The sequence below is a fragment of the Miniopterus natalensis genome, chromosome 1, assembly GCF_054644295.1.
Source record: "Miniopterus natalensis isolate mMinNat1 chromosome 1, mMinNat1.hap1, whole genome shotgun sequence".
Lineage (NCBI taxonomy): Eukaryota > Metazoa > Chordata > Mammalia > Chiroptera > Miniopteridae > Miniopterus > Miniopterus natalensis.
Genome location: NC_142081.1, coordinates 29,084,492 through 29,097,089, shown reverse-complemented (window position 1 = coordinate 29,097,089; position 12,598 = coordinate 29,084,492). Strand labels below are relative to the sequence as shown.

Here is a 12,598-nt window from a genome sequence, read left to right as displayed (position 1 = left end):
GGGAAGTGCAGACTTCTTCAACAAAGTTCAAGACATAAAGCAATGAAGAAGAATGAAAATACAAGAGAAAAAGAGAATGTTTGAAGGTCTCAAGACACATGAAGACTCATAAAAAACAAAACTGAGAAAGAGCCTCCAGATCATATGGCCACGTGTCTCTCTCGCTGACTCTAGAACCAGCCCAGGAGCAGGGCGTGAAGCGCCATCTGAGGCAATGGGCAGTGAGCAACCAGAGGAATCTCTTTCTAACATAACTATTTTTATTTTTATTTTAATCTATTTTGCTCTATTTTCTCCACCGTCTTGCTGCCTTCTGCTTTGCCTGACAGGGATGCCTGTGGTTATTTGGCACTACTAGTAAAGGAGCTAAAAGTGGCTTTTCAGCATTTCATAGGACATAGATGACTCCTACGGCAAAGCGATTATAGGAGCCAAAGGACAGGCATCTCTTAGGCATTATCATAAAAGCCATGAAAGAGGGGGAGACTGGCTGGGGAGGAGAAAACCACAAAGCCCTGGAAGACACGTAAAACATAGCAAACGTTGTCAAATAACAACAATAGAAATCACAGAAATAAAAAAAATATTTTTTAAGAAGTTCCGTTTGTAAAACTCAACCATCTGCATGAGCCTCTGTTTTTCTAGTAAACTGCAAAAGCTGTGTAGGAAGCACTAGAATCTCATTCAAAAGTAGGTGTCTCAATAGCCACTTGTGCAGATTTACTCTAGTGAGAGTTTGAAAACAGATCAATCAAGACGACTCAGAACAAAATAGCAGGTTAGATGCAAACACCTCCTCACACTATGTCACCGCCTGCAGCTTGTGGGTTCATTCACGCTTTACACTTCCCCCAAAGTCAACAATATATATTTATCTTTACCATTGAAAGTATTACAAATGTCCTCTTTTTTCCCCACTGACACCTTCTACCCCCACCCCCGCCCCAGGCCTTCACCACACCATTGTCTAGGTCCTTGGGTTATGCATTTATGCATAAACAGTTTTTGGTTAATCCCTCCCACCCATCCACCCCCACCTTCCCTCTGAGATTACATTCTATTTGTGTCTTTGCATTCAGTGTGTGTATATAGAAATACTTTTTCACCCAAATTACTCTCCAACGGAGGTTCCATTTTCATCTATATTTAAAGACGACAGCCCGGCTGGCTGGCTCGGCAGTTGACCTGGACTACACTGCCTGCATCCTTGCTGGCGGGTAATTCATTTCTTCCCGAAGCAGATAGAACACTGCATTTTTAAATACTTTGATTTTTTTTTTGATTTTTTTAATTAATTAAATATATTGCCGTGACAATGGTTAACAAAATTATATAGGTTTCAAGTGTACATTTCCATGATACTTGATTTGCACATTGCGTTGTGTGGCCACCACCCAAAGTCAAATCATCTTCCGTCATCATACATTTGTCCCCCTTTACCCTTTACTACCTCCCGCCCCTTCCCTCTGGTCCCCACCACACTGCTGTTTCTGTCTGTGAGTTTCAGTTTACACCTCACGTACGACTGAAACCGTACGATTCTGAACTTTTACTGAGTGACTTATTTCGCTTAGCATCATATTCTCAAGGTCCATCCGTGTTGTCGCAAATATGTTAAGTTACTTGTCATAACTCTCCCCAATTCTTCAATTAGCCAAACTAAATATTCATATTTTCTTTAACTATTCAGCTTGTAACAAGATTCCCAGAACTTTATACCTTCATGATTATCTTCCAGTAAGTGTGTGGGCATTTGATAATATTTATTTTAAAATATTCAGCTGGAAGCTGAACACAATATTTTACCTATAATCTGATTAACATGGATTGTATTGGGATGATTAATACCTCTCTTGATCCAAAGACAAAAGTGCTTTAATGCATTTTAAGACCAATTCCGTTTCTTCCTACTACATCCACATATATATATTTATATGGCACACTGAACCCAGCACATTTGCCTGTGGAGATCGTCTTGGAAGGCTGCTAACTTTACTTGTGGGTTTATCATACATTGCTATAGGAACCTCTTGAACTATTTACATATCGAATCAAGAAAATGATACCATGTCTGTATAAGAATGTTATCCCTATTTTTCACATTTAGGAACACGAAATATTTAGACATGTTTTCTAAATCAAAAGTATATATTAAAGTAAACTGATTAAAAGGAAGTTACTTATAGAAAAAAATGTATTGCCTACTATATTTGGAAGAAGTAGAGTGTTTCTGTGATAGATGAGGTTTAAAAATAACCCAAGATTTTAAAATATTCAAAATTTCATTTTCTTTACATTCTAAAGGCATTATTGTGTTTGAATATTTTGCATAATTCTGCCAGAACTTTTCATATAACAAGATCTTCCTATTGATGTTTATGCTTATTACAAAACACATGAAACAAGAAATGAAGACCAAAGAGCTTTTTCTACTGATTTTTCCAAACTACATCTTAGAAAAAAACTAAGACTTTGGAAAATTAGAACATGATAACAAGGTTAATTTTAAGCTTCATTCTATAAAACAAACTGAAAAAAATCCAGTATGATGAGAACTATGTATTCTACACGTTATACAAGTTGAACATTTTTTTCATACAGTCCCAAAAGCTGAAAATAAAGTCCCCAGTCATATACTTCACTTGAATTATTTCTCAGTAAAGTCATTTCAAACTGTAGGATACATTTTTTGAGCTTCAACCATCATACTTTCTGTTTTCCCCATAACCTCCCCTTTCCCTTTTAAACCCTTACTCACTCTACCCATTTCTCTCGTCTTTTAAGTGCCCAAAATGTTAGGCAAGCAGCAAAGCCCAGAGGATGGATTTTGGTTATTAAATTTTAAAAGAATCTAAAGCAACTATTGTAATTAGTAGTCAATAAAATACTTTCAACCAAATAAAATTAATCTAGTAACCATTTTATATATTTAAAAAACATTGCCTAAGGCTATCTTTCTTGATAAAACTGCTACAATCTCCCTATCAGTATTGATTTTAATGCCACACTTTGTATTAGAGAGAGCATTATTCATGTGAGGCAAGTTAAGACTGAATTAAATCACAGTGATTAATTTGCTTGTGGGTTAAAGCTGAATTTTAAAAATCTATAAAACTATGTAGAAACGATAGAAGGAAATCTCAGTAATTGGGGTGAAGGTTTTTCTATAATTAGCTGCAATGCATCATTAAATTCTATTGTACTAGCAACTCAAAAAATATAGCTCTCTTAGAACTAACAAGAGAAAGATCAGAACAAAGATATTTAGCTTCAATACATTATATTTCAACCTTTTTCATTATATACTCATAGTTAAATATGGTAACAACCACCATTAATAAAATATTTGAAAGAAACAATCAATAAAATGTGAGACAAGAAATACAATGAAACAAGTATTTGGCTTATTGAGGAATAGGAAATCTAACAGAGGTCTCTAACATCAAATATGACACAGTTGTTAAAATTGAGAAGCTGTTTACTAAAGTTACATCATCGAGTACATTCATATTTCTAAGATTTTATGACTACAGTTATAGAATTTATGTCATTACTGTCTTCAGCCTTTCATTTTCTTTTTTCTGCCCTTGTATTTTTAACAAGCTCTATAAATTTTATTCTTATTATCAAAAAATCCTACAGTAAAGATGAATATATAATAGTTATATATATGTAGATGAATTGATGGATAGATAGAGATAGATGATAGAGATAGATGATAGATAGATGATAGATGATTGATAGAAATTAGTGATAGATAGACAATAGATGATAGACAGATGATGACAGATGATAGATGATAGATAGATAGATAGATAGATAGATAGATAGATAGATAGATAGATAGATAGATAGATGATAGATAGATAGATGATAGATAGATAGATGATAGATAGATAGATGATAGATAGATAGATAGATAGATAGATAGATAGATAGATAGATAGATAGATAGATGATAGATAGATAGATAGATAGATAGATAGATAGATAGATAGATAGATAGATGATAGATAGATGATAGATAGATAGATAGATAGATAGATAGATAGATAGATAGATAGATGATAGATAGATAGATAGATAGATGATAGATAGATAGATAGATAGATAGATAGATAGATAGATAGATGATAGATAGATAGATGATAGATAGATAGATAGATAGATAGATAGATAGATGATAGATAGATAGATAGATAGATAGATAGATAGATAGATAGATAGATAGATAGATAGATAGATGATAGATAGATAGATAGATGATAGATAGATGATAGATAGATAGATAGATAGATAGATAGATAGATAGATAGATAGATAGATAGATAGATAATAGATAGATAGATAGATAGATAGATAGATAGATAGATAGATAGATAGATAGATAGATAAAAAGGAAGCTTTATTAGGAAAGCCATATAAGCTCATTGGCTGCTATGCTACAAACACACTATAGGAGACAAAGGTAAAAGCACACTTATTTGGCTGTACAATAACCCAGATAGAAAATGGTAGCAACTTGGATCAGGTAATAGCAATAAAGGTGGTAAGACCTGGAGGTGCAGCAACAAAATTTGATGGAGGTTTTAATGTGGGGGTTTCTGTCCTCAGCAGCTGAGGGGTGGCGTTTCCATTAACTGCACTGGGGAAGAATATGAGTGGGGCAGATGTTTATGGGAGGTGACTAGGAGTTCACTCTGGCCAGTTTCATTGGACATAAATAGGCTGTTGGATAGGAAAGTCTATAGTTCAGGGAACAGATCCAAGATGAGTATGCCTATTTTGGTGGTGTTAGCATAAATTTTTAAAATCATTGGATCGTATGATATCATTGAAGGGAAGATATAGTCAGAAAAAGGAAGAGGCACAGGACTGAGTTCTAGAATATCCCAAATTTAGGATATTATCTTGGTCAAACTGCTTCCAAGCAATGCCTTACCAAGTTATACACAGGCCAAAATTACATGACAGTCAGTCGCCATAGCCTTTGCTAAGATTGTGCATTATCTTTCTCCATTTGACATATTAAAAATGGTCTCTTGCTATTTTAATATTAATTAATTACAAGTGAAAATAAGATTTTCTTGTATGTTTATTAGTAATTTGTGTTTTTGTCTTCTGTAAATTACCTATGGACTCAGCTCACTTTTGTCTTCGGTCCTTATTGATTTAAAAAATCACCTTTACATATTCAGACAATTAACCTTTCACTTAGGTATTTATTGCAAATGCTCTCATTATCATTTTCATAGTTTTTGGTATGAGAAGTTTTACATTTTCTAGCTAAATCTATTACTTACTTACTTTGTTATGTATTCCATTGCTTTAATACATACAAAAATAAATTATATATTTTCTTCTAATAGCTGATGGTCTCTTACTTTTTACATTTAACTCTCGGTCCTTCTGACACTTGTGTTTGGTCATGTGGAAAGACTCTCATTAAATATTTTCTTAGAGTTTTAGCTCATTTTATAATTATATTAAATAATGTATCAATTCCATTTTTGCAATATGTCCTCTAAGTTAAATTCAGTTCTTATCCATAGTAAAGTTTAGTTCTGAGATATCTATTCCTTCTCTTTGTTTTGGCTACTAACTCTTGTGTCTATACTTCAATACTTTATTATAGTGTTTTAAAGTTATATGTTATGTTATTTGTCAAATAACTGAATTTCTAACAGGCAAGTGGGTCTTCCCCCTGGTTGTTAGGTTCACTGCTAAACCAGAGACCTGGATGCTAATTTTTGCTTTCTTCTTGTTTTGTATAGCATATGGTATACACTCTAAGAATACATTTTTAAATTCACCCTCACTGCCTATGAAATTAGTGGAAATCTCCTATACCCTGTTCCCAGGCCAAGACTTTGGAGTATGTCTCCTTACTTACAGTACTGTTATGGTTAGTTCTTATATGTCTGCATGGGAATTTTCTTAATAGGCTGGGGGAAATTAACATAGGCCTGGAGAGTTTGCTGCCACATTGAATTAAATTTAGATATGTTTGTGGGGGGGGTTTGTGGGTTTCGTTTGTTTGTATAGGCTGCTTTTTCAGAGGTAGTGGGAGGGGGGGAGAGAGAGAGAAACATCAGTGTGGGAGAGACACATCAATTGGTTGCCCCCCAAAGCACCCCTACCCGGGGTTGGGGAATCAAGTCTGCAACCGAAGTACATGCCCTTGTCCAGAATCAAACGTGGTACCTTTCAGTCCAAAGGCTGACACTCTAACCACTAAGCCAAACTAGCTAAGGCAATTATGTGTTTTATACATGCAAAACAAAACTTTCATATTCACCAGTTATTTAAATCTGCTTCTACTATTAGTCAGAAACTACCCAAAGTTTCCCTATTCAGTTAGGAGGCACAACCATGATTTTTTTCTTATCCAAAAGCTAATTCATTTTAATATTTATACTTATTTCTTTAAAAAACTTTTCATTTGAATTACAGTTTTATTTCACCTTTAATATTAGCCTCTCTGTTTATTTTTCCTATTACTCCAGTGGACACTCTACTAATCAGAAGTATATTTCTAGGACCACAAATTATGAACAAACACACCAAAAAATGTGGTAAGTAATAGGAACCAAGACATCATTTCCCACTACACGGCATGTGCCATCCCAACACCCAGGCCAGTGTGCTGTACCCTAACAATGTCATAAAGCAGGCAGTTGAACATCTCTTATAGGTCAGGCTCTTTTCCAATGTAAAAGGCCATTATTCCATCATTTTACTGATGTTCCTATCATCTACCATGTGACCCCACTGAATTTTCTGGCAAGAAAAGCTGCTACCTGAGATGCTGATAGACAAGGTAGATAACTGCCTCTTGATCTCAGTGTCACTGAACATGGGCCTCAGAAGACATCCTGCATGTGATATCTTAAACGCTGACTCACACCTGCCCCCCCAGGAACACTCTGTTCCTTCGTTGGCTCCCCTCCCTACCAGCCATCTGTTGGCTCACTCATACATTAATCAAATTCCAAGGAAATGTAATTTGCCCTTTTCTCCTCGGTTGTCATATTTTCCATTTTGAGTGGCCATTTAACTAGAAAATTTATGCTACATCTTGTAAAGTGTTGAAGAGGAGCACATCTCACCCTGCTTCGGGACTCTTTCCGTTACCCTTGAGCACATCGCTGCGCTCCCTCTGAAGGCCTCTCCCCCTCGATCTCACACCCCATGTTTATCCCATGTTCATTTTTACAGGTCCCCTGACCATCTGCTCCTACCGACACCTGCTCTGGCTTACAGCACTACCTATTGTTTCATGAAATTCCCCTAACTAAACATCTACTTTGCTCGTCTGCTCTTTCCCTTTGACTTTGAAAGGTGCTTGTTGAGCAGGTCTTACAGAAAAATTACAAGTCAACCTCATATGATTAAGAGAAGAAATCGAGTTTGTGGGAAATGGTGAGGACAGTAATGCGCTCTTTCATTATCATTTGTCAAAAATCAGTACCTAAAAATAAAAGTCTCCCCTGATGCTTACAAAGTAAAATAGCTCACGGTCTGTTTTCTCTGAAACTTGTGTGCCAGCCCTATTTGTCATCCTCTATATTTGATGTGAATCAGCGGGGTGTAGGAAGTGAGAATACTTTAAAATTTGCTTTTGTTTATTGTGAGAAGGGCTTCGGTTCCTTCATTGCTCCTAATATGAGATAGATGCGGGGAAAATTTTAAAGTTTTCATGAAAATACAGGCAAGAAATAAGAGATCTCAAATGAATGAGAAGGATGGTATCCATTTTATAGATTTGTGTGGGGAAAACAAAGAATTATAAATTGCTTTATAAACATGTGAGAGAAAGGGAAGAGATTTAGGTGGAGGATGGCAAACATAATTTTTTAGTTTATAAGCAAGGAAGTTGCTTTCAAAATCTGAAATGGGTAAAAAGTCAAAGGAAAAAATCAAGAATAAAATCTAGCAGGAGGAATGGCAGCACTGTTCGAGTTTTAGAGGACTGCAGCAAATTACTCTGAGTGGTAATGAGAGTTTTTATGGAAATACAGTAATTAGCTGTTTTCAGGACCCATAATGTCTAAATTGAGTGTGATGACTAGTACTAATTGATGATTAATGGTTCAGTGCTTTGTACTTTCTAAGCACTCAATAATATGGCTGATTGATATGTTACTTATGAAACAGAGCATCATTTATGAAGCAATTACACAAGCAATATGTGAGTGGGAAAACTACAGGCATCTGAGGATCCTATTGAAACGGAAAATAAATAACAACAATAATAACACCCATACCTTCTCTGTGTCGATGCCTTTTGACATGGACCACGTTGAGACAATATAATCCATGACTCGTTCACTAAGGCCTTTGGGGACCTGATAGAGTTTCAGAAAATCCCGCACATTATTCAACATCTCATGGTATCGGTTGGTGTTGGCATACATTTGCTGGAAAATTGTGGTAACATTTCCGAAAATAGTTGCATAAAGAAGAGCTGAAAGAGAAGAAATGATGAAAATGAAACAAATATGCCAAGCGAAAAAAATAGTATGAATATTGGCCCAATCGATGAATAATGTGACAGAGATGTCTTTATAAACTTTAGGGGTTAATACAATGCTAACCCCTGAGAGGAGTGCCTGGGATTTGGTATTCCTTCAGTAAATAGGATAAACATGAGTTTATGAGCATGCAACACTCCGGTCAATGTGGCAGAACATGAGAGTGGCTAACAGATTTCATGAAGAAATAACTGATCCAAAATTATAACTCTAGCCTTACAACTAAAGTGATCCCCCAGCCTTGTCCTCCTGAATGAAGCCTAATCAGTCTGAATTTTCCAGGGATTGATGGTCCTTTCTCATTGCTTGTTCCTTCCAGCTTTTGGAAAATATCCCTACTTATAAATATTGTTGACAGAACATCAGAAATACAGGGACCGAAGACAAATTAAAGTGTTCCATTTTTAGAAGCTTCTGAAGAGATACATAGTTGGAATTAACAGCTAAAAGAAAACTTTGGGAGTGCTGAAAATTCAAGACATTAACCTCATGTCGGTATGCCAGTGTTGCAAATGTTTTGATCCCATCATTTTAATTAAGAGTTAAGCCAGCTTACAGACCAGTGCTACTTGTCTGCAGGAGCCTGTGAACGGGAGAGGGCTTTGTAACGCCCCTGACTACGACCCCTCCCTCAACCTATAATTTACCAGCCCTTCTCTCTGCACATCTGCTCAGGCTATTAATGTCTGCCTGATCCTGTAGAAGCTTTGGAAAGCAGTTGAGTCCAGCCCGGAATGAACACGCCCCTAGTGGCACCCCCACCCTTTCATCCCCGTGGGAACGCTGCACTCTTTTGAGAGAGGCCAGGACTCTATTCACCTCGCTACTCAGGACACACAGTGTTTAGTAACCACGGACATCCCAGGGGCACTTGGCAGGTAAGTGGACTCAGTGATCGTTTCCATCCTGCATCCTCAAAGCGCCTGGAAAAATGACTCCTCTAAACGAAGTGCGGCCTGCTTCATTTTGCCGTTTCATCAACCACAGCTGCTTTGGATGGAAGTGCTATAAAATCAAGCTTGTCAAGCAACTTAAGGTCCTTAACATATTTTCAGAAAACTATGTTGCTGTTTTGAAGAACAATTTTTCTCTGAGGACAACAAATTATAATTTCACAACAGGAGGCTAGAATTTTATCAGTATTTAGCGCGTTTTCTTGCTGTTACTTAGGAATTTTGATGCCAGTGCAGATAATTGTCAAGATAGATGATGTTTTGTTAATACTGAGTGAGAAGAATATAGTGCTGACATTTCTCAACTGGGTCTTTAAATATTTGCATTTTTATATTTAAAAAATAATAAAGGTAATCACAGACTTAACATCTCTAGTCCACCACTGTGGTATCAAGAAAGATAAACTTAGAAAAAATATAAGCAAATTAATGATAGGAAAATTACATAAAAATATGGAATTTCACATTTTCAGAAAAGAAAAGGAGAATTTATGTTCTTAAAATAATGAGCATTTTAGGGATTAACGAAATAATGTTACAATCATGTGTTTTAATAGTGCCCAGCTATTTTAAGTTGTCAGTAAATATCACAGAACTACCTATTATTTTGACATATTTAACTAGTTTGACTCCCTAAGATGCTTGCAATATGCTATATTTGCCAAAGTGTCTTACTACTGCTTTTTAGTGTAACAAATTACCATACATTTCATCTGTCTGGGTACATTAAATACACATACATTCTGCTCAAATGAAAAGTTTAAGTGCTAAAATACAAAGAAAACTGCCAATGTATTAAAAGTTTGCAGCATTACTAAATGGAGAATGTAATCAACAAATCAATAAGTTTGGCTCCCATTTCCACTGGAGTACAGTGTCCAACACTGGAGACGACTAAATAAGGTCATAATTTAAGGTAAGAAATTCAAGTATCTGTATATGTATATTTAAAGGTTTTGTACTTTAAAATAAGTAGTAAAAAGAGTGCAGGAAGTTTGCATGTAACCACATGTAGCTTCTCTCAATGTCATACCTCTGTCCTGAATTATAGACACACATCTTCTTGGCTGCCTAACAGATGTTCAAGTCAACCATGTCCAAAAAAGAACTCTTAGGGTACAACACTCTTTCCTCAATAGCCAAATGTACTTTTTTACTCAGTAAATTGCAAAGCCACACCTATTAGCTCAGACCAAAAGCTACCAAGTCATCCTTCAGTTCACTATTTGGCTCATCTCCTACATCTAACCCATCAAAATTTCTGTTGGTTCTACTTCAAAATATGGCCTCAATTCAATTTTTCATGCAGCAGAATTTTATATATATATATACACACACACACACGTGTGTGTGTGTATGTGTGTGTGTGTATAATCACACAGAGACTTAAATCCAACCTAGCCATGGTCCAAAGACACATAATCAGAGCACTGCCTCCCTCCCTGATCATAATTTCTGCTGCCAGTCACCCCTCACTCCCCTTGCGCCAGTCATTCTAGCCTTCTTGGTGCTACTCAACATCCTGAACAGGTTCACTTTCCAGGGCGCCTTCACTAACTACTCCCGCTGCCTGAAACGCCTTCCGTGAAATCTCCACCTGGTCTGTGTCCTCTCCTCATTCAGATCTCTGCTCAAAAGGCAGCTCGGCACAGAGCCCTTCCCAGACCGCCTCTCTAAACACCCTCTTCCTCCGACGTCACTCTCTGTTCCCTTACGGTGCCTGAGTCTTATTTATTGCTACTTCCATTTACATTGCATTTTATTTATTTGTTTGTTTGTTCATTTATTATTTCTTGCTTACACAACAGACATTGACTTTCTCATAGTTCTGGAATCTAGAGGTCCAAGGTCAAGGTGTGGGCTGAGTTGCTTTCTCCTTGGCTTGTAGATGGCCGGCTTTTCCCTGTGCCTTCATGCTGTTATCCCTCTCGCAGTGTCTGTGTCCTAATCTCATATTTTGATAAGGACACTTGTCATATTGAGTGAGGCTTACCCTAATGACCTCATTTTAACTTTATTACCTCTTTTTTTAAAATTTATCTTTATTGTTGAAAGTATTACAGAAAAAAGGGACATCTGTAATACCTTCAACAATAAAGATAAATCATCGCATATTAATGGAGTGTTTATTATCTACCTTCTCCATTAGGAATACAAATTCCATGAGTGCAAGCATGGGCCTTGTCCTTTTTGTATTTCCAGAAGGCAGACCAGTTCCTGAAACACAGTAGGTATTCAAATATTTTTTTCCAGTAAATTCACACACCAAAAACCTAGAAAACAGTTTTTCAAATACATTCTTTTTTCAAGTCCAAGTCTCACTACTGGTGATACAAAAACATAGAAGAAATATATATTATTAATGCAGATAGGAAACTAAAATACTTAGAAGCCAAGGTGATACATATTATTGACTATATGAAGATAATAAATAATTGGGAAGGCCTATTGTCACTCATCAAATATGAATGTCCATGCATGGTTTGGCCAGTTTTGTAGAGGCCTGTTATATAATTTTACCCTTTGAAAGGGATGCCATATAGTCAGTTCACCTACTTTAATAATAATAATTATAAGGCTAATTTGATAAGCCTCTTGTTATATGCTCTCCTGCAACCTTCCAGGCTTAAGATAACTTAAAACAAGCAATTTTACAAGCTTATCAAATTTAAAGTCTTGGTAATTCTGGCATACACACCAATGAATGACTTATTTTAAAAGTCTTATTTTTTATTCACCACAAAGGGTTATTTAGAAGATAACTATGGTAGATTAAACATGGCTACAAATTCCCTTACACCCCTTCCATTGAGGAGCAGGGTGTATATCCCTTCCTCTTGAATCTAGAATATAGCAATATGATCATGTGCCAATATCTGGGTTCAAGCCTGAAGAAACTAGAAACTTCCAATTCCTTACTGTTAGAACACCTGCTCTTAGAGTTTAGCTCCCATGTTGTGAGGAAGCCTAAGCATTCTTCTAGAGAGGTCCACATGGAGAGGAATCAGGGCTCTTGGTCAATGGCCTTGGCTGAGCTCCTAGCTAAGCATTGGCCTTAGACTGAGCAATTTAAAATACTGATATGAGAAGACAGTAAGGCTACATAGGTGG

At 36.3% G+C, this 12,598-nt stretch overlaps 1 protein-coding gene across 1 annotated transcript in view; it reads right to left on the bottom strand.

Moving 5' to 3' along the window:
- The window catches only part of KCNH5 (potassium voltage-gated channel subfamily H member 5), a 216,557-nt gene that overhangs the window by 70,593 nt on the left and 133,366 nt on the right, over positions 1-12,598 (bottom strand). Inside the window, exon 8 of the mRNA XM_087814110.1 lies at positions 8,268-8,467. Within this exon, the coding sequence (XP_087670236.1) occupies positions 8,268-8,467 (200 nt within the window). The remainder of the gene's footprint in view (positions 1-8,267; positions 8,468-12,598) is intronic.